We start from the raw sequence: 23191 nt of genomic DNA, 5'->3' as shown, positions 1-23191 counted from the left end.
TCAGATTTCAGCTGATTAAAGCAGAAATAGAAATAGGTACTCAGCACTAACATAATATTTTAAGTCAGTTATATTTCAATAAAAAAGACATTTGAGCCAAAAAAAGAGATACTCAACAATATCACTGATTTTCTCTCTGTTGTTTTCCTGATGTGTATGAGCCACACAAGGATGCTATTCATTCATTTGGATGTTCATTGATTTTGTAATCCAATGAACATTTACCGGGTCTTTTTGTACTAGGGATCTATTGCTGTACAAGTCATCCAGAAAACTCAGTGGCTTAAAGGAATCATAATCATGTGTCATTGCTTACGATTTTGGTGGATAAGGAACCCTACAATGGCTTCATTGGGTGATTCTGACTTACATTAGAATAGAAGTCATATATCATCACTTCTGTATCATGAGGTTGAACTTGGAGGTTGGCTGGGCTGCACTTGTTAGAAGGCTTCACTGAGGCTGAGGGATCCACCTCAGTGGTTGCTCACCACATGGCTAGCAAGTTAGTGCTGACAAGATGGCTCCTTTCCTCATGGGCCACGCCACAGGGCTGCTGGGTGTTCTCAGATCACAGCAGGATAGTGGGTGGCTTCCCCCAGACCAATAAGTGTAAATGTCTGTGTCTGGGAACATTGAGTTCTTCATTTTGGGAAGTGAGTCAATAGAGTAAAGAGGCCTTTGCATTGCCTGTTCACTGCTCCCAGGATACTTCCCATCCTCACCCCACTCAGGTGTTGCACGACCAGCTCATCATTTAAACCTCTGATGAGAGAAAACATCTTTGGAGAGAGCTTTCCCCACTAACACCTATCTCTCTTTTTCTTTATTCAGCAATAGTTTTCTTCATAGTATTTTTCACTATATGATATAATATTACATGATATGATATATGACATAATGATATAATATGATATATAATTATATAATAGTATGTATTTATATATCTTTCTCTCACTAGAACAAAAACTTCCTCAGGGTAGGGACCTCATATATTCCTAGTGCTTAAACAGTGTCTGGACAACGAGTAGGTGAGAATATTGGTTCTATAGTCAGAGAGACTTGAATCTAGATTCTGACTCTGATATTTTTTAGATCAGTGGGCGGATTATTTAACTTTTGTACACATCTCAACTAAAAGATTAAAAATACCTACCTCTTGGTGTTGTTATAAAGATTTTTAAATGACAGTGTGTGCAATATTTAGCATTGTGCTTGCATACAGCAGGAATCTAGAAAATGCTGATTGCCGTATTGTTGATGTTGTGGCTGAGGGGATAAATGCAAGCATAGAGTGAGGGGCCACTTGTCAGGGATGTCATGGATGTGAACCAGTGATTAGACTCATCAGACTTTTTTCTTATTCCAGGGTCCTATGTTACCCCTCTTCTTAGTTCTGTTTTGTTTTGTTTTGTTTCTGTCTTAAAGGTCCTGAACAGACTGCAGAGTAAATATGGCTCCCTGTACCGAAGGGACAACGTTATCCTGAGTGGCACTCACACACACTCGGCTCCTGCAGGCTATTTCCAGTACACTGTATTTGTAATTGCCAGTGAAGGATTTAGCAATCGCACTTTTGAGTACATGGTCACTGGTATCGTGAAGGTGGGTGAAAATCCCCAGGGGGAGCTGTTCTGTAGCATTGCTTACAGTGCTTCAGCAGTGGTTTGGTGTCAGAGTCCCCGTAGGATCTCGGTCTGAGCACAGTCTTAGAACCTCCTCCCTTTCTCCTTCCTGACTCCCTTGGAGCTTCTGGCCCTTAGCTGTGGGCTGTTAGGCCTGAGACACTGATTGATTTGGAGAGGCAGGGGTCTACGGCAGAAAGCCTCAGGCAGTCACCTAAAGAGAAAAAAAGCATTTTGCATGTGACCTCTATAAATTACAGGGCCCCATATGGTCTGCTGTCTGTGCAAAGTCACATGAAAAGAAACCCATCAAAGAATTGAAAGTAATTACAAATAATTCCAAGCCTTCTTTGAATTTCCTAAAAAGCGTAAAAGGGGATCCAAATTATATCACACACCCTCGTTTTTCAAGTCCTCTATAACAGCCCTAGACAGACGTGGGTCTCTGAACTGACACCCTCAAAGTTTTCTCCCATCCCTGGTTTGGGTAGCTTATATCCTGTCTCTCCTGTCTTCCAGGTAATTTTCTTGCAGGGAATTCTTGCTAATTTTTTTTTCTGTTTTTCATTCCTTTGTCTCTCAGGTTGAGTTCCTCTCTACTTTTCCTCATAAAGTCACTGCCTTGCCTCCCCACCTACCTCTCATCCAGGGATTCAACTGGCAAAGGCAGAAATGTCTTTACAACAATGTTTTTCAACCTGTGAAAAGCCATCTATGACTGGCTTTGTGAAATCAACTTCATGGCCTGCAAAAAGCTTTAAAAAGAAAGGAAACCTCTAAAGTAAAATAGATTGAAACGTATCATAGTGCAGGACACGTGGGGTGTAGTTTTTTGGTGAGCTTTTGTTTTAGGACGCATATACTGATGGGTATTAAGTTATGATGAAAAATGTGTTGATAACTGTGTTTCTCAGTCAAAAAAGTTTGAAAAACTGCCTTAACTGGTGGGGACAGGGATGGAGAGTTGCCTGAGTCAGGTTTCACACTTGGCTTCCTGAAAGGGCAGACGGTGCCTGCCTGAGCAGTCCTGAGAGACTCGGGTGCTTCCCTAAACATGGCACTCCTCGACCTCAACCCTGAAGGCCATGTCTGTTTACATCCCGCCCTGTGCTTCTCCAGCTTTCGTCCATTAGCAGGGACAAATTAGAGACAAAGAAATTGTCCACAGGGCTCTTCTGTTTATATTGACTAAGTCTTTCTTCCCACCAGGATTTCTAACTTTATGACTTTTTTTTTTTAACCCACAGAGCATTGAAATAGCACACAGAAATATGAAACCAGGCAAAATCTTTATCAATAAAGGAAATGTGGATGGTGCCCAGATCAACCGGAGCCCTTTTTCCTATCTTCAGAATCCACTGTCAGAGAGAGCAAGGTGAGGGGGCAATCGTCACATTGAACTCTTGTGTTTCCTTTAGGGAACAATGACAAAATCTAAGAACAAGGTTGTTACTTGATGGATATGGTGAGATCCTAAAAGATTATTAAAGCTGAAAGAAGGTAAAAACATGTTGATTATCTAAAGCAGACAGAAATTAAAAGAGAATGTAGAAGCACAGGCCAGCCAGCCATGCACGTTATCTCCCCTCTTTGCTGCTGTGGGAGTCAGTGTGAGTGTGTGAAGCATCTGGGCTTTCAAATCAGGCACGAAGATGGTCTCAGCTTTATCACTTCCTAGCTGTGTGACCTTCAGTGGCTTACTTCCCTTAATTTATCAGCTCTCAGCTTCTTCATCAGTAAAACATAATGTGCGCAATACATTTGTTAAATTGAAGAATAGCTCTTTTCATTACATTATTCAGAAGGAAGCATTTTACTTACAGGACAACATAGCAAGATGGAGAAAGAAATTGGCATGAAGAGCAAGACAGAACTAGTGTAACTGAAAGAAACAACTAAGGGAGATGATTTTTTTTTTTAATTTTTAAATGATGAACCAGGTTTGTGACAGAAGAGAAGTACTTAGCTACTAAGGCAGAGTAAAGTAATCTCTCAGTTCAGCTTGACCCACCTGACATTTTACATTTGTCTGCATATCTTTCAATAGATTTCCAAGAGCTGAGTTTTACAAAATATGATCTGATTTCCCTTGAAAGGGCATAAAAGAAAAGTTTAAGTTGCAGGTCAAAATGCTTTTGATTTGGCATATTCCCTGCTACTTTTAAGTGATGCCATTAAAATTTGATGAGTAGAAATTTCAAAGACAAATTCTCATTATAAGAAATACATGCTATATAATACTGCATATATTACATAAAAATGTGTATTTCGTCTCCAGTTAGCTGACTTAACGCCCCTAACTCTGATCACAGCTGCAAACCATTTCTTTAGCTGAGAAAGGAGGTCCTGGATGTATTTTGTAGGATGGCAGAGTGCCCGGGAGCCTTGCTTACAGGGAGGCATTTTGGTTTTTATTTCTGTGTCAGCTTCTACAGTTTGTTGCACACGAGGGCCAAGCTCTAACACAGAACTGACTAAGTTTCTTTGTTTTGCTGACCTAGGTATTCTTCAAATACAGACAAGGAAATGGTACTCTTGAAACTGGTAGATTTGAATGGAGATGACCTGGGCCTTATCAGGTACTCTATTTACTCTTTTCTTAAAGATTCTGTCTGGATAATTTCCCTTAATTACAGTGGGGAAAAAGGGGGACCAGAATAGTGGCAGCAGGGGCTGAGAATAAGCTGAGTGGTTGAGTCCGATCTGGGATCCAGCCATGGGCCCTCAGACAAGGTTCTCAGCATTCCAGGGCTTAGATCCTCACCTGTACATCAGGGCTAATACAATGATTAAGTGAGGGATGTGGGGGAAGAAGTTTAGTACAGCATCTCACTTAGAATAGATTCAGTAAACACTAGTGGTTATTACTGTATTCAGATCTCACATATGGTGGGGAACAACGATGTCTCGGAAGTGAGAAAACAATCTGACCAACCAGGCAAGTGATGATGAGTCTGAGATTATTTACCTATATTTTTCTAAAAGGAGTAAGTCTAATACAGGACAGTGCCAATTAGTGATGAAAACAGAACTGCGACCACCTAACGGAAGCAGATGAGGTAAAATTACAGCTGGGCACAGATTTTAGCTCCATTTTATACATACAAAAAACACGTGAATTTTGCCTTCTTTGAAAAGAAGGCATTTGCATTCATATGATTTTGGTTGCTGCAGTTAAACTGACTCAGACATTTCCTGGGTGGGTAACAGACCCAGACACCTTGACACGTGGACTTCCAAAACGACGGAGAAATGCCCTAAGGAAGTGAACGATGTCACGTGGGTGTAAGAGTCGAATGGCTTGGGTTCACTCCGGGCTCTCATTCTTAGTAGCTGCGTGACTTTGGCCAAGTTACTTAATTATTCTGTGTCTCAGTTTTCTTACTCTAAAATTGAGGGATAGAATGAGTTCTTAAATGTTGATAACTGTCCATAACCATGGTAGAGGTCTGTCAGGGAGGATTATAAAATTTCTAAGTATAACTTTCTATGTGAGTAAAATTCAGTGAATTGAAAGTAATAAGAGATGAAGAAAAACATTTAATACTATGACCCACAGTTCAGATACAAGGGTTGGTCTTATGACTAGGACAGAGAGAACAGCACAGTGGCGGCGAGTTCAGGTTTTAGGGTTAAGGTTTTAGGTATAGGTTTGAAGACTTGAGTTCAAGTCCTAGCCTTGCCACTTACTAATCCTATGGCCTGGGAAATGTAATTTATCTGCTTACACCTCAACTATGCTGTTTGCAAATGAGCATAATAACACCTTGTAAGATTGTTTGAAGATTAAATGAGGTAATGTGTGCAAAATTAGAGAAATATTCTACCTCTTCTAAAAACTCTATTATTGGCATAATGCTTAATATTCTTAAGCTACTTCTTTGGGATTAAAGTGAAGTTAATAAAAACCCCCTGATAAAATAAACTTTATTATGTGCATTGATGTATTAGAACTCATTCTTTCATTATAGTTAATTAATCTACTGATTAGTTGCTGCCTAGCATTTAACTTAATGGACTTTCTAAATATCAGGCTTGCAACTGGGCTATGTTATGATGAATAAAGCATAGTCCTTGTCTTCAAGGGTCTTACAGGCTAGTGTGGTGATAAGGTCAGGAGACGGAGAAGTAATCATCATGTAAATTAGATGGCCTTCAGTGCTATTACCTGGATGTAAATAAATGCTGTGGGAATTTGGAGGAGTTCTACCTGGGAACATTGTGAAAAGCTTAAAAGAGGAAATGACATTAGAATTGGATCTGAAGGAACCCTGGGATTTCTCATGAAGTCATGAAAAACCTGCACTGGGAGGCCAGAGTATGGGTAAGGTCAGGGGGTGGGTGAGAGATGCATGTGGAAAGGCAAGCCAGTTCTTGATTTTGGAGCAATTTTGTGGGGAATTTGGTTAGGAGACAGGATAAGCGCATGTTTGTGGGACTAGTGAGATGGAGAATTTCCAAATTTGTTGGGAGAAGAAAGTAGCTTTCCCCTTGTAGTTTCTACATAACTCTTGGCTGAATGACGGAGATCATCCATGATTCCCTTTTGTTAGTTTCTGAACCATTCAACAATGCCAAGAGAGCACTCAAAATGCTATTTTGGGGGCCAGACGTTCTTTGCTTCCTAGCATACAACAATATAACATCTTGAAGTCCCAGGGTCAGCTGTCAAGGTTATAACTATGCTTTTCCATCTGCTGTGCTTACCACACTGCAGTAACTTTCTGTTGTTTCTATTGCCACCATATGTTATCCTTGATGTAATTGCTCCTGCAATGGGCTCTTGTTGCGTAGTGATAATTGCTCTTTGAATACATTAAAAATGATCCAAAACGTAAAGTCAAATCTGGGCTGCTAAGTAACTCAGCCACCATATGTAGGTGCCTGGTTTTAGATAGAACCCCAAGGTATGAGGAGTGTGGAATTTCAGAATCTCAGACTTGAAGAGCATGAAGAGCACCTAGTATAATCTTCAGCTGAGGCCTAGAAAGGTGGTGTGACCTGCCCAAGGTCACAGGCAAGACTGTTCTCTTCACACTGAAAACCATGTTGAAGTTCATAATTTATTCCTTGCTACTTTCATTTGTGTTTTCGTTTCTTCATTCAACAAGCCTGTACTAGGCACCTACTTTGTGCCATGCAATGCTTTCCAGTCCTTAGAGTGATGCATTTCCAGCAAACGGTCATGAAGTCATGAATCAAATACCTGTTCATGCTCTTTGAGCAAATCCTATAAAATCTGAGACTGTTTCCACATTTCTCAAATGAAGATGTAACATCTCTCCACATAGAGATTATGATGCATTCATTCATTCATTAAATATCATAGAATATATGTCATAAACTGAGCTAGTACTCTGGACATACTCTCAGTGTACTAGCTGTTGCTCTTATAGAACTTATAGTCTGCTGTTGGAGACAAAAGGTAATCAAATAGTCACACAAATGCATGTATAATTATGACTGGGTTAAGTGCTAAGAAAGGAAGGTATGTAGAAATATCTTAAAGGGACTTGACCTGGTCAGAGAGATTGGGAAAGGCTTTCCCAAGGAGGTGACAATAAAGCTGAAAACCAAAGGAAGGCTATGAATTAACTGGCAAAAATGGGTGATGGGAAAGAACATTTAGCACAGATGGAAAAACACGTGCAAAAGTCCTGTGGCCCATTTGAGGGGCTGTTAGAAGATTGGTGTGGCTAGGGTACAGAGGACAGTGGGGCAGGGTGTTGCAAACTGAAGTGAGGGGTAGAGATTAGATGCATGGTGAAGATTTTGGTCTTTATGTCAAGGGGACTGGAAAATCACTAATGTGTTTTAAGCTGGGGTTGGGAGCTGGGTCTCTTGAGGGGTTAGGAAGAGTGGTGACTTGAGGAATGAAATGAACTATGTGCACGAACTGTTCCTTCAACCATTAAGTCTTCTACAGTTGTGAGACCACCATTTGCATCAGTTGATCTGTGTAAGGAAAATATTTCTTTTTGCCTGATAACTACTGTATGCAGAAATAGTAAACGATTTTTTCCCCAGACATGGAGAACAAGTTTGGGATGTTCTGAATTCTGAATTAAAATGTAAGCTGTGTGGCAGTCACAGAATTCACTTTGGGAGGTTCTGGAAGGCACCTCAAAGAAGGAATCTCGTCCAGTGGAGAAGACAGCATGGAGTCCTGGGAGATCCTGATATAAGAGACCATGTGTGTGCAGAAACAACGAAGGGAGAAAACAGAACAGGTTTCAAATGTCTGCACCAAAAGAAAAGTCCTAAGGGCAGGCAGACAAACTGAATGGCGGCTCTGGGTGGTGGTCAGCTGCTTCTCACACGGTCACCCTAGTGTAGGCGGCTCTGGGAGTGGGGACACTGACTCATTTCCTGAAGCATGGCACCACAGGACAGGCTCAGTCCCACTTCTCTTCCCTTCTTCTATCTCTTTGCTTCTGTCGTTTCCTTCCTCAAGTTGCATAGCATGTCTCCTATTCATCAGAGCTGTAAGAAAGGTTGGAGCACATTTTCCTTTTTTTAAAAAAAATTTTATTTATGTCTAGTTTTTTTCTTCCTTTTTAAAATAACATCACTTTATGTTTTTAATTTAATTTAATTTATTATTATTACTACCATTTTTTGGTGGGGGGGAGGTAATTAGGTTCTTATTTACTTATGGACTTAATGGAGGTACTGGGGATTGAACCCAGGACCTTGAGCTTGCTAGGCATGCTCTCCACCACTGAGCTACACCCTCCCCCCATGAGTTTTTGAATGATTGCTCTATTGTCTTCTGTTTTATGCAATGCAAGTCCTCTTATTACAGGAAGGAGTTATCCTTTCAAGGCACATTGAAAAAAAAAAACAGGGACAATGATTTGTTTAGCCTATTGGAATAATTTATAAGCACACATAGAAAAACCCAATTTATGAAATTAAATGAATTGATTCAAGTGATACTGACTTATAAAACTCAGTGTGGGGTGGGTGTATGTGTGTGTGTGTGTGTGTGTGTGTGTGTAAATCTTCTCTCCCATCTCTGACTATGACTTCCTGAATTATCAAGTCTGTCTATTCTCTATGGCTGTCTATTCCACTCTGTGCGTTCTCCCCTCTGTGTGCTTAAACCCATGCTGAGAAAAAATGTAGAAACCTCAGTATATGCCCTTAAACAACCTTTCCTGACCTCTTCTCTTTTCTCCATCTCCTCTCATCATGTCTTTTATAAATGCCTTCTCTAGGAGCCTTAACTCTGGCTTGTGAAGCCCCACTCTCTACTTCCACATTCTGGATTTCTTTCCTCTTCTGCCTCTTGTGTGCTGTTGTGAAGCATGATGCTGTCATCCTCTCCACCCTTCCTGTCAGCTCGTTGGTGCTGATCCTTTCCAGTAAAGGACAGACCTCGGTTGTGCAGTGAGTTCTCCTTCTGTGTATAGTCCATCCCCGTGTAAAGTCAAGGTGCTTAATAAGGGCTTTCTGATGACAAGGGTGATGATGGTTGACTGATAAGAGAGATTAAATCATGCTGGTTAATTTAAATCGTCCAAAGTTTAGAAATCAAAGCTGTAAAAGCCAGTTGTCATAACCAGCAGAAGACATTGGACTTACTTCCCAATGTCAACCATGGTTCGTATCCAGGTACATTTTCTTCAGCCCGTTTCACTAGGTAGAACCTATGATAAGAAATAAGCATGACTGAAAGGTCATTCTTTAAAGGTAGGTGCTCTCTTGGTTCTACTCCCTGTGGGTACTAGAAGCTTTAAAATATTGTGAAAAATACTAACAATATTATCTCCATGTACTGAGACTATCAAGAGTTTTTTTTTTGTAGTGTCTCCCTTTATACCTAACAATGAATTTTTTGTCTCAGAAATCTATGTATTTTCATGTTAATACAGCTAACTCAGCTGTCTGTAGGTTATAATTTGCCACACATATTTTTCTTATCATTTTCTTTCAACTTTCATGTTCCTGCATTTTAGAGGTGTCTGTTATGAATATCGTATAGCTTTATTTACTTGTTTTCTACAATCTTCATCTTTTAATGAGTGATTTTAGTTTATTTTTCTGAATTGTGATTATTACATATCTGGACTTTCCTGGATTTTCTGAGATCCTATTTTATCTGGATTTTCCTGGACTTTCCACTTTGCACAATTTGTCTCACTTTTCAATGCTTTTTTTCTTTCTCTCTTACTTTCTTAGGATTGCTAGAGATTTATAAAAAAAAAAACCTTTAAATGGAAGATTATAGTTTCCAAAGATGGTGACGACAGTATTATCCCACATGCTCTATACAAAGTGACCTTGCCGGTCTCCACCAAGAGGCGGAGATTTCTCTAGCCCCTGAAACTTGGCCAGCTCTGGGGCCACTTTGATCAATAAAAGATGAGAGAAGTGACACTGTGCTGGGGCTGGATATTTTTTTCTTTTTTCAATAGACTTTATTTTTTAGAGAAGTTTTAGGTTCACAGCAAAATTCAATTGCAGAGATTTCCCATATACACCTGCCTGCAAACCTGCATAGCCTCCCTCATCACCTCCCCCCACCCAAAGTGGTCCATTTCTTATAATCAGTGAACCTGCGTTGACACATCATAATCACCCAGCGTCCACAGTTTACATTAGAGTCCACTCTTGGTGTTGATCAAGTAGTTTTAAAAAAAATTTTCCTTTTGTTTGTGTATTTTCTAAAATTTCAACAGTGAACAAATATTTAAAGTAATCTGATAATGCTGGGACTCAACAGCTTCTAATATTTTGTTACATAGCCTTTTAGACCTTGTTTGTATGTTTATATTTTTTAGTTTTAAAAAGTGAGACTTTGTATACACAATTTGGTAGCTTTTTTTTTCATTTAGAAACTGCTTATAACTATCTTTCAATGCTACTTAGTATTTTTAAAATCAGCATTTAAAATTGCTGTGTGGTATTCCATTATGTGCATAATTATGTACCCAGCTAATCACCAGTCATTCGACATTTAGTTTATAGTTATTTTCCAACGTAAAGTACACTGTGATAAGCATTTGTGAACTCATGTCTTGTATACGTTTGCCAACGGTTTCCCTAAGCTGAATTCCTGGAAGTGGGATTGCTGAGCCAAAGAGGAATGTTTAATATTAAGGCTTGTCTCATAAGCTGCCAAACGGTCCTCTGGAAAACCTGCTGGTTCACACTGCTCCTACCCAGGTGTGAGTGGAGCGTTGTTTCCTGTGCTCTTGCCAATCTTGGTGTCATCATACTTTACAAATGTTGCTAAGTAATAGACCCCCAAAAGCCAAACGACTTTTGTTCTCCTTGCAATTTCTTCAGTTCCTGGATAGTTAGGCTGAATTTAAAAACAAACAAACAAACAAAAAAACTCTTATTGGCCATTTCTTGTTTTACTTTTGTTGATTGCTGAATCATATTAGGATGCAAGAATTTTGATTGCAGTAACTTAATGGAATCCACCCAAACCAGATACCTTGCCAATAACATTATGGAGAGGGTGTTTTTTGTTTGTTTGTTTGTTTGTTTGTTTTTATTTATTTTTTGTTTGTTTTTTATCCAGAACTTTTGGAAATAACAAAAGGAGTAGCTGAGAATGTGCCGCTCTTCTCTGGAGCTGAGATGGTAGAAAGATTCTCCAGGATGCTGGCCACTAAATTAACCTGTAACTTCAGAAGGGGTCCTCTGGCTACAGCTCATTGTCTTTATTTAATCTGAGCAATCTGGCCTGGGGTCATTGCTTGGTGGTTAGGGAGGTGAAAAGGAGGTGTGTTAATTAGAGTAATTAATGCCAGGGTGACACAATGGACAGACCATGAAATTACAGTGGCTTAACACATTGAAGACTTTACTGTGCACATTTCTCACTCATACAAAGTCTAATAAAAATTGGGTGGTCCTTCTACACATGTGCCAGATTCGCATGTCCCGCCCTGCCAGTGGGACTGGGAAATGAAGACACATTGGAATTTTGTAAGCCCTCAAGTCTCTGTCACAGGAGGGCAGGGTCTCCTCATTTAATAATCTAATGCTCATCCTATATAGGTTGAGTATACATGTGTAGAATACACACATGCACATACATCATATATGTTTATGTTGTATTTACCTCATGAAGTACACATGCACACACAGTCAGAGCTTTGCCTGTTTTCCCCCCCACCATCTCATCACCATCACCATCACCATTACCATCAGCAGCAGTGTTAGAATCAGCATCACCAGCATTGTCATAGTGATGATTTATTCCGTTCTTAGTATGGACCAGTCTTCGTGCTGAGCACATCGGATGTATTTGTTCCTTTAATTGTCAGAGGCTGTGTGGTAGATACTGCTATTATCATTATGTTGCAGATATGAAGACTGAGTTTCAAATAGGTTACCTAACTTGTGCCTGGCTCCAGGGTTGGTACTCCTAGCCATTAAAACATATAACCTCCATATTAATTTCTTAGGGTTTCCACAGCAAATCATCACAGACTGGCGGGCTTAAAACAGCAGAGATTTATTCTCTCACATGTCAAAAGGCCAGAAGCCTGAAATCAGGGTGTTGGTAGGCTTGCTTCCCTCTGGAAATTCTGAGGGAGAATCAGTTCCCTGCCTCTTGCCTAGCTTCTGGCGGCTGTCAGCTGTCCTTGGCTTGTAGACACATCACTCTGATCTCTGCCTCCATCTTCCCATTGCCTGCGTCTCTGTCTCTGGGTGTTTCTCTGTTCCTTTCCTCTCGTTATGAGATACCAGTCACTGGATTGAAGACCCCACCTGGGCAGTATGTTTCACTTGATCTTTACCTTGTTTACATCTCTAAAGACTCTATGTCCAAATAAAGTCCCAACCTCAGGTTCTGGGGGACATGAGTTGGGGGGGCGCTGTTGAATCCACTACAGTTTCCTGTATTGTGTTTGTTCAGAGAGCTCCCATGTTATCACACATCAGCATGGACCCCACCTTAGAATGGAGGTACAGTATTCCCTTCCTCTGTTGGTGGACATTTAGGTTGGAGGGGGCCACACCCAGGACCGGGTGCACAGCACACAAAGGCACTCCCTTCTCTGGGCTGACTGAGGTGCCTTGCTCAGAGAGCTGAGCAGGGGCTGAATTTCAGCCTCCACTTACCCCTTTGCTGTCACCTTTGTGCAGAGCACAGCCTATGTGTGGAACGTGGTCGCTCAGATCTGACAGACCTGAACCTGGGATGACTTGTTACTGTTCTAGAATATTTAAGAAGCTCCGTTCTGCTTTTGGCTTTTCTGTTTCACAGTAGGAAGTGCACAGTGTCTGAACTGAAAGAGACAGTAGATAAAGCCTGTTACACAGGAGGAGAGAATAATTATCCTATTCTGTATTAACTTGCTGTTTATTGATTCACAAAGCATAGTTGAAATCGGTTAGTTTTAAGTCTAGGAAATAAGGATCTAGAAGTTTTAATCAGCTTTGCTACACATGAGGACAAGATCTCAAATTTCTTGACTTCCCTCACGACCTTGATTGCATCATGCTGACTCCGACAGCGCCCTGCTCTAGCTGAGACATAATCTTTGTTTTAAAATGTTTGTTGTCAGGAATGTATTCATCTTTCTATGTCTATATTCTAAGTTCTGTTGAAACTACCTAAACCTTTCTTCTTTTCTTTTGAACTTTGCTTTGATGAATTTTTTTGACCACGTGAAATAAATCGTAAATACAGCTTTCTTAAAATGACCGCCTTTCTGCCTGTCTTTATAAAATATTCATCTATTAGCAAAGTACTCTGGTTGCTATGACAAGCCTGATGTTTTTATAGCTTATATTTTAAAGGGCAGAGGAGGAAAAATACAGCATCTTCTTATTCTGAAATGCAAATAACTTTTTTGAATACTTTTTTTTTCATTTTGTAGAGGAAAAGTTCAGTTAATTTTCTAAGGACTAAAATAAATTCAAATAAAATAAGAATTCAAGACTATAGTCTAATTAGTAGACCAAAATTCTCAGTGTTTGCTTTCTCCCCAGATAGTCTCATGCCTCCTTGATGGCAGAGAACACACCTGATTCCTCTCTGTATTCTCTGGAGTTTAACATAATGCCAACCATACATCTGGCTACTAATAAATTCATGTTGGTTGAATGAATGGAGCAACCGCCCTCTGTCCTTGCCCTTATCCATTCTGCTCCTACAGTCTCTGAACACACTGCACCCCTTTCTATCTCCATACCTTTGCTGCAAATGATTTTTGTCCAGTCATCCCCTCCCCAAGTTCCCACTCATCTTTTAAGACCAGCTCAAATGTCACATCCTCTGTGAAGCATTTTTCAAGGGCAAGATGATGCCTCATTCATCTCTCTGTCCCCAGTGTCTGGCAGAGAGTCAAAGTTAACTAAATGTATATTGAATAAGTGAGTGAGTGAAGAGAAGGAACTGAGCTAGGATCCTATCACAGATGAGAATGTGGGCTTTACGGTCTGACAAACCTGGATTCATAGCCGTGCTTCTTGGCTTACAGCTCTGTGACCTTGGTCAGTGACCTCATCACTCTGAGATGTTTGCTTGGTATAAAATGAGCATAAGGAAAGCATCTGACTCAAAGGGTTCTTGGGAGAGTAAACTGAGATCCTATAAATACAAGTTTTCACCCAACAAGTGCTAAATAGGATAGTCCAACATGGATAGAACTTTTCTATGAGTTTCCTCTGATTGTGCTAGAGATGTTGCAGTCTGGCTGAGTCTGACTAACCTCAGTGTGATCACGTAAGACAGAAATACTTTGGCGGGAGAGCCTTGGAACTGTCATAACCACCAGCCCATTGTCCTTCCAAACTAAATGGAGTAAAACTACAAAAAAGCAGACTTCAACTAACTGGAAAATACTAGTTGACTAGACTTTCCCTTGCCACTTGAGTTTTAGGAGAAAGACAAACCACAAAAAAGAAAAACTAGTGTAAAGGTTTTTAAAAATACAAAAACCTTATAAGTAACTTGTAGGGGATGATGTTAGAACTACCTTCAGCCCAAACTTCTGTACCTCTGCATAGTGGCAGATGCACACCGTGGGGACTGAATGCAGCCTGCAGACTGGGGATTTGGTCTAAGGCTGTTTAAAAAAATTGAAATGGATGAAGTCAGTCAAAATGTACTACAAACTTTCAGTTTTAAGTAAGTACCAGGTATATAATGTACAATATGATAAATACGATTAACACTGCTGTATGTTATATATGAAAGTTAAGAGCATAATCCTGAGTTCTTATCACAAAAAATTTTATTCTACTTCTTTAATTTTGTATCTGTATGAGATGATAGATGTTTGCTAAACTTATTGTGATAATTATTTCATGATGTAAGTCAAATCATTGTGCTGTGCACCTTAAACTTAATGCTGTATGTCAATTATATCTCAGTAAAACTGGAAGAAAACGTTTTGAAATGAATGTCAACGTGAAAAAAACTACCATGGAAAATTTTAAATATATACCAACTTAGAATGATTAGTCTAATAAACCTGCATGTAACAATTGTTCAGCCTCAGTAATTAGCAGTACTCTCCCGTTCTGTTCCAGCCCTCCTCTCCTTTTTGTTTGTTTGTTTTGCTGGAGTATTTAGAAGCAAATACCAGATATCATATCATTTTACTCATAAATAGTTCAATATGTATCTCTATCAGATAAAAACTGAAATGAGTGTAACTATAATTCATTACCACAAACAACAAAATTAAAAATAATTTCATATGATCTAAAACCTCGCCTGTGTTCAGTTTTCCCTGATTGTTACCAGTAAAATCTTTTTTGTAGTTTTGTTTGAATCAGAATCCAAACACAGTCCACAAATTACACTTGTTGGCTATGTGTCTTAAGTCTCTTAATTTGTAGCAGTTCTCCTCATTTGTTTCCATGCCATTTACTTCTTTAAGAATTTTTAAATTGATAAATATTTCACAAAGCCGTGGATTTGTGAAAGACCTGACAGCACTGGCTTATACGCCCATCGGGCCACATGTGGCCGCAGCTCAGCGGAGGCTGTGGTCCTTAGACCATGCAAGTGCCTCCAGGCCTCCACGGGTCACAGTCCCTGTTGTGCCAACTAGCTTAACTCCTGTGTTGCCTACCCAGCCCCATGGGCATTGTGCTGGCCACCTCTGACCTACATATATGTATCTGTTGGGCAATGAGAACTGAATCCTGGATGAGGATTCGAAGCTCTAAACACCCATGGTCATTAAGTCAGTTTCATGCACTATGTTCCTTAGGCAGAAATTGTAAAAGCTTTCAGTGAAGAATAATCAACAAAAGATTTTTTAAAAAATCCTTACTTAGCTTGAAACTTCATTAATTGGCATCTCTCTTTTCTTGAGTATTCTTGCTCATCTGCTTTACAGTCTTCTATCCCACAAAGGCCACCGGACAGGGTGGCCCAAACTTTAGCCTTGGTCCTCTGTGGCAAGTGGGCCACTGCATAGGTTTTATAAGACACCTTGCAGAGTGCGGGTAATAACAGCCTACCTCTCAGCATTGTTGTGAAGTTCAAATAAGGTAGCAGATGTAAAGTTAACTTGGAAGCGCCATAGCTCTATACTTAGACGAGGTATTACTATGCATAGCGATGTATCGAACTATGCATAACATCCTCTTTCACACCCCCGTGCATTTAATTGCTCTCTCTCCATGGAATGCCTTTAAGAATTAACTGCTAGTCAGTCATCTGTGGTCCCCAAACAGTTCATGCCTACTTACTTGTAACATTTGTTGCACTGTATTAAAGCCCTTTTTTTGGTACATCTTTGTCTTCTGCAAGATTCTAGAATCAACTGCGGTTTATTCAGTGTTTGGCACACAGCAAACTCTCAGTAATTGCCTATTGAACTGGATAGTATTGATTTGAATAATTATTATGTGTGTGCTTGTCGTGAAGGACAAAGTCTATGTTGATACAATTCTTTAGGTATGTCATCTTGTAACTAATCAATATTGGCTCTTGTTAAAAGCTTATGATAAAGATGATAATGATGAAATATTTATAAAGATATTTTTGTATTTTTTATTTAAGTGACCAGACATCTTAAGTATATTATTAGTAATTTAAGTTCATTAACAATAAAAGAACCTAAATGTAGAATGCCTATTATTAAGAGAAACTTTTTTTCCTGCTGGAGAAAACTTAAGCTCCCTGTCATCATTTTGGGCCCCCCTTATCTAGTTGTCTTCATTAACTCAGGGCTTCTTGTTCTTTTACAGCTGGTTTGCCATCCACCCAGTCAGCATGAACAACAGCAATCATCTTGTAAACAGTGACAATGTGGGTTATGCATCTTACCTTTTTGAGCAAGAGAAGAACAAAGGATATCTACCAGGAGAGGTGAGAAGTTATGTCATTGAAAGCTTCATCTAATTCATGGAGTATTGTCATTCATGCAGTGTTCAGAACAGCTGATTCAAATCTTCAGAGTAAAGTGTCATCATGAATGTCACATACTGATATGTTTAGATAGAAAGAACTCTCCATCCTCCCTAATAGGGAAAGAAAAATTTTAAATGACTATTAATGTGATGTCAAATACTAGTTATATTGATGACTTCATTAAGTTGCAATTAGTTGGATAAAGAAAGGCAAATTCAAGATTTTTGCAATATATAGTAGTCTTTGATCAACTTGGAAATATGATAAACTGTGTGGATATTTTACTTTAGTTTTCAGAGCTATAAAAAGTATGAAGTACCTTCCTAATGGTATAAAGATCTGAATGAGGACGGGGATGAATTCTTTTCTCTCTTCCAGACTTCCCTCTTAATTTCCATTCAAGGACTTGGTTCTACTATCCTGCAATATAGCCTAAGTCAGATTAACCCTAATCCACTAGACTTGTGTTTGTAACTTTGAAACTGAGTGAGCAATGGGATCAGAGATAGGGGGCCAGGAGCCCTGTCCATGCACTTCAGGAAGCTTGTCAGCCCTGTGTTAATGATAGACCCCAGATAGATTAAGTGGCAAGGGAGGACCCTTCTCTGCTTGGACCCCAGCACCCAAGCTCCGAATGCAGAAGAATATATGATGGGATGAGAGCTCCAAGCTCTTGCCTGGAAGTATTCTATTATAAAGATATTAGCCCAATGAACGTTTGGTTTCTTAGTTCTTTTGTTGACAAAACTCTTTTTTTTTTTTCATTTTAGCCTGTGTTTTAGGGGGTTTGTATTTTCTTTTTAGTGTTTAAAAAAAAAAAGATCTCTTATACTTGCTTATCTCTTTCCCTAAGAAAGTTTAAGACATTTATGTGTGGAAGGTAGACCAGTTGGTTGAGGTTAAGGTCTTGCACTACTCTAAAAGATTATGTGCTGTTATTTCAGTTGAAAAGTTAGAGAAAAGATACGTGGAGGACAAGTCTGGATGGTGGATGCTATATTTAGGTTCAGCTTTGCAACAGAAAAATCAAGATGGACTCTTTGCTTTTTAAGCCAATAAGCTATTTATTTTTAAAGAGAAAAGGAATCTCTGAGCTCCAGGTACAACACCAGAGACTAGATTGATGCATCTGCATTTTATAACTTGTTGGGCAGTGCTTCTTGTCAAAATGTTTCTATTTGAGATACATTTGAAACAGCTTTATTGATAATTGAAATATCATGAGTAATAATATGTATGCTTTCTGCAATGTGAGTCTTTTCAGAAGTAAAAATTTTTCTCAGAATATAGTATCTCCTCCTTTTTACTATATGCAGATAATTTTGAGCAGTCCACCAGAGTGGGCTGAATGTTTGCTTTTTTAATGGAACTCATTACGGGTAATAAAAAAGAATAAAAGGCAGGTGTGTTTCCCTTGGCAGGGACCGTATGTAGCAGCTTTTGCGTCATCAAACCTGGGAGATGTGTCCCCCAATATTCTTGGCCCACATTGCATCAACACAGGAGAGTCTTGTGATAACGCCAATAGCTCTTGTCCTGTTGGTGGGGTAAGTAATTATGAAATCTTTTTTTTTTTTTGCATCTCGTGTACATTTTATGTTTAAATATTCATCATATTCACTATTAATTTACAATTATGTTTTCCTCAAGTGTACTCTGGACTACTTCCTGGTACCGTTTGCTCTTCTCAAAAGCATCCATTAAATTTTGATTGGGTAAAATTGTAGTTTTCCCTTTGGTAAGGTTTTTGAATGGTAAGACAAGTTAGTAAATGTCAGAGATTAACTATCCTTCCCCAAACTTGGACAGACTGAAACATTTTGTCTTGGCATTACTGAAGTCACAACTTAGTACCAAAAACTGCCTGCCTGAGACATTTTACACTGATTATAAAATTTTTAAGGTTTTCTAAAAATATAAAATCAAAATTTTTTCCTTTCTTGAAAATTAAAAAAAAAATCTTGCTAGAAAAACTCAAACCACGTGGAAAGCATAGAGAGCAGTAAAATGTGAAAGTCCCTAATCCCTCCCTCTTCTCTCACCCTCCCCTTTTCCCAAAAGTTACTACTACTCTCACACCTCTTCCTTCGTTTATGCATTCATGAACGACAATTTATAACTTATTTATTGATTTTTTTTATTGGTCCAGGATTTGAGTTTTCTCCCTAATTTGTCTTAAAAAAAATCTCTGAGGAATAAGAATTCTTTTTAGTCCATGTCAATTTAAGTCATATGTCCATTCCTGGACCAAGACAGTTGCTGGAGAAACGGTGTGTGTTGATTGGCTTACACTGGGTTCCTGACCAGTCTTTGGCAAAGCCTGGGGAATTACCATGACACCTTCGCCTCGTCTGGAATTAGGGATGGGACCATTGACTGCAAGGGGAGAGATGGCGCCCTGAACCAAATCAGGATTCCTTCAAGAAAGAGAAAGAGGGAAATGGGCAAATGTTGCCATGTCTTCTGTTTGAATGTGTTTTCTTTAAAAATAATTTTTTAAACTCAGAAAACAGCTTTAATGGTTTTTAGAAGATGATCTATGCTTGTTAAAAATTCACACAGTAGTAAAAAGCTCAGGAAATAAAACTTACGTAAAGAACCCCTTCGTCCCACCATTAACCTGGTAAAATTTTAATGAAGATCTTTCCAGACAACTTTTTATGAATCCATGCATGTAGATGTATGTACAATTTTACATAAATGGGATCATATTGTAATACTGTTTTAGAACTTGCTTCATCATTTCCAATAAATATACTTTAAAACATCATTTAAACTAACTTTGTATGTTTTCATTTTAAGCATTATAATTTAGTTAACCAGTCCCCTACTGGTGAGTATTTTCTTCCCTTTCTTCCCTTTTTTCCTGTCACATCCTCTCTCCCCTCTTTTTCTCTTCCTTCATGTAAATGTGCTATGTTCACTGTACTTGTCCTATATATTTTCACATGTGTATTTCACCTTTGGACAAATTCTTAAAAGTCAGTTTGCTGTCAAAGAGGAAGCACCTCATACGCGCCCCACACACTGCCCAAATGCCTTCTCAGTCACATTTCCACCCACAGGGCCTGAGTGACGCTGTCCCCAAACTCTCACCACCACCTGGTCTGTCAAGCTTGCAATTTTTGCCAATGCAAGTGCAAAGAATTCTCTCTTTATAGTTTCAGTTTATATTCAATTATTCATGAGATTGAACATACAATGTTGAATGGCCATTTTATATTTGTGTGTGTGTGTGTGTGAATTACCTATTTCATCTGTATCCATGGTTCTCCATTGGGATGGTTTCTCTTTTTTTTTTTTTTTTTGCTTTTATTTTTTCCCCCAGCTTTATGGAGATACATTGACATAACATTGTCTTAAGTTTAAGGTGTACAATGTGATGATTTTGATACACATATAGGATGCTTTTTACTGCAAATAGGAGAATATCCAACTCAATATGAATGAATCAAAAGGTATTAATAAGGATATTTTTTGTATTGACTTTTTAAAGCTCCTAATATATTAAAGTCTTAGTTTATCATAAACTGTGCATACCCGTTCCCCAACCCCCAATTTACCCATTGTCTTTCAGCCTTACTAATGTTTTTCCCCCATATAGATGTTTAAAATATTTAAGCTGTCAACTTTATTAAGTGTGTTTTATGCAGTTTTTAGAAGGGTCTTTCACACTATTGGACTTTAAAATATATTTACCTGTATTTTCTTTTAATCTTTTTTTGGTTCCATTTATAATATTTAAGTATCTGATCATTGCAAATTTCTGATATAGGAGCCAGATTTATTTACTGGTTTTTTCTCCCTAGAGGGTCAGCTAGTTGTCACAATATAGTTTTAATTGAGTTTCAGTTGAAGGTGGTCATGGGCAAGAATGAGCAAATAGAAAGATGTGTAGCCAGTGGGAAGACTTGGGTTTAGGTCTTCGCTCAGATCCTAGCTTCCTGTATAATCTCCAGCAAATCTTCTAACTCACCTGAGCCTCAGTTTCCTTATTTTTAAAAGTAAGTTTCCAGACTAGGTGATTTCTAGCAACATTCACTGCTCTTATTTCATGAATGATTTTGTTCTTCATAACCTGTAAACTGAGAAAACATCTGAAAAGAAATGCTGGAATGTGGCTTTAAAAAAAATCTATTTGCTGGTGGGTAAGGGTATAGCTCAAGGGGTAGAGCACATGCTTACAATGCAGGAGGTCCTGGGTTTAATCCCCAGTAACTCCTTGAAAAATAAATAAGTAAACATAATTACCTCCCCCTCCAAAAGCAAAATCTGTTTGCTGAGATTCACTTGTAATTTTCCATTCCTTAAAACAATCGCTTCTTGCACTAAGAATAACTCTCGTTGTGTTTTGTTGCAGCCTAGCATGTGCATTGCTATGGGACCTGGAGAGGATATGTTCGACAGCACCCAGATCATAGGGCAGATGTTGTATCAGAAAGCAAAGGTGAGCTGCACGCCCCGCTTCTTTCATCTTCATTCTGAATTATTCTTTAAATCTGCTGACTTTGTTCGTTAAGAAGTCAATGATTGTAAGGAAGACAGCAAGAGCTCAAGCTGCACCAAGGAGTCTGGAAGACTGAACGCTGTTTGCTGTCAGCTAGGAAGGCTGCTTCCCCAAATCCCACCGGAACCTGTCTCCAGCTGTTTGGGTCTGACTTCTTATAGGAAGTACATTTAAAAGCAAGTGAGCAGAAAAACGTTCTATTTCAGCCAGAATGCTTGCTTCAGATGGTGAGATGATGGACTATAAAGTTTTCAGTTCATGTGGTATCAGGTATGACCAGCCTGATCCAGATTGTCAGAAGTTTCTCAGGCCTTTGCCTGCCAACTCACCTGACTGTTTCTTAACTCCTCCTCCAGTGGCAAGGTAAAGCTGAGTGGACACAAATCCTAGCTCTTACGATTTGGATTCTAATTACTTCCTTGTCTTTTTGGATATGGCAAAGATCATCCATCTTACATTTTTCTCTACTTTTCTTTTTAAAAGATTTTTTGATGAAGAGAGAATCTGGTCTCCGGGTGAGCTTGCTATGAGTTACTCTACCCTCCTTCTTCTCAATTTCATCTTCCGTTTTGCTTAAATATTTTGTATCAGCTCCTGTGGTGAAGACATTTCTGATTATAAAGACAAAGGATGGCTTTGAGCTGAGGCATCTCTGATGAAGACAGTTAAATCTCTTCCTTTTTATAGCTTACCCATATGTTTAGTGTGCCTGACTGCACACTTGTGTGTGCACGTGTTGAAGTAAATACTTTCTCTCAAGGGTTTCAGAACATTTCAGGAGCAATTAAGGAAGAACAAAAGCACCTTTAAAAACATCAGACACCAGCCAGCCTAACTGCTGCAGTTTCTTTTTAATTACTGTGGTATTACCAGTGGATTGTTCTAAATTAACAGATTCTATTTAGGGTGTGCGCCTGTGACGCAATTTGGTGTCAGAAATTTTCTTACCTTTCTGGGCCTGGGAGCCACAGAGATTTGTCCCACATTCTGGATTCTCTTCGCAGCCAGGCACAGCTTCCCTCTTAATGAGGGGAGGCAGGCTGCAGCTGGTGTCACTGACAGCTTATCTGGAGAGTTCCCGAGTGGCTGTGGAAACCGAGATGGCTATGGAGTGGAAATGAGCTAGGTGTCAGGCAAAGGCACTTGTGCTGAAGCAGGTTGTGCCTTGATTGCATGATCCAGATCAACTGAAAAAAAAACCCAAATGTTCCTAAACAACCTTGGACACATTTCCCATAAGATTAAAAAAACATCAGTTGACCACATTGGAGGAAAAAAAAAAAACAGGGAAAGGTGAACAGTGGGTGGGGGAGCTGATGCAGGTAAATTAGGGCCTGAAGCTTTTCAAGCTGCCCTTGGGCACTAGCCCTGCCAGGGGACTCACAGACTCTGAGAGGGAAAATTCCACGAGACTCCCAGAGGATACACTCTTGTTCTGCCAAAGAAGGGAGTTTGGACCACTTACTCCTAACCTTAAATTTTCTTGACTGTCTTTCAAGTGAGGCTGGGGCCTTTTGTGTTATAATCCACGTCAGTGGAATTTCAGATTTGTGGGGAGCAGACAGGTCAACAGTCCCAGGGCCTTGAAGTTTCTGGGAAACAACTAGGGGTTTAGGTAGAACGATCCACATATTCTTTCTAATCAGCCAGCAAAACAAGACTTGGCTGAGAGAAGCTTCTCCAAATTGGTGCTTCTCAGGGAGTGCTGATAGTATT

General features: G+C 39.3%; 1 protein-coding gene and 1 long non-coding RNA gene across 12 annotated transcripts in view; one reads left to right on the top strand and one right to left on the bottom strand.

The window, feature by feature from the left end:
• LOC140699351 (uncharacterized) overlaps window positions 1–23191 on the bottom strand; it is an 83566-nt gene that overhangs the window by 17631 nt on the left and 42744 nt on the right. For 2 of the 4 annotated variants that reach the window (XR_012077466.1, XR_012077469.1), the window contains exons 2-3: window positions 16885–17078; window positions 12714–12880 (exon numbers count right to left, since the gene is read on the bottom strand). This is a non-coding gene — a long non-coding RNA (uncharacterized lncRNA). Of the gene's footprint in view, window positions 1–1650; window positions 1840–12086; window positions 12360–12713; window positions 12881–16884; window positions 17079–23191 lie in introns of those variants that run through there. The other 2 variants (XR_012077467.1, XR_012077468.1) reach the window with 2 other exon arrangements.
• Window positions 1–23191, top strand: part of ASAH2 (N-acylsphingosine amidohydrolase 2) — an 80111-nt gene that overhangs the window by 30070 nt on the left and 26850 nt on the right. For all 8 annotated transcript variants that reach the window (XM_072971526.1, XM_006206678.4, XM_072971523.1 and 5 more), the window contains 6 exons: window positions 1429–1605; window positions 2873–3000; window positions 4127–4204; window positions 16806–16926; window positions 18390–18515; window positions 21329–21415. In XM_072971526.1, coding sequence (XP_072827627.1) covers window positions 1429–1605; window positions 2873–3000; window positions 4127–4204; window positions 16806–16926; window positions 18390–18515; window positions 21329–21415 — 717 coding nt within the window. The remainder of the gene's footprint in view (window positions 1–1428; window positions 1606–2872; window positions 3001–4126; window positions 4205–16805; window positions 16927–18389; window positions 18516–21328; window positions 21416–23191) is intronic.

This window comes from Vicugna pacos, chromosome 11 (assembly GCF_048564905.1).
Source record: "Vicugna pacos chromosome 11, VicPac4, whole genome shotgun sequence".
NCBI classification, from domain to species: domain Eukaryota; kingdom Metazoa; phylum Chordata; class Mammalia; order Artiodactyla; family Camelidae; genus Vicugna; species Vicugna pacos.
This window is presented reverse-complemented; position numbering and strand designations above follow the sequence as displayed.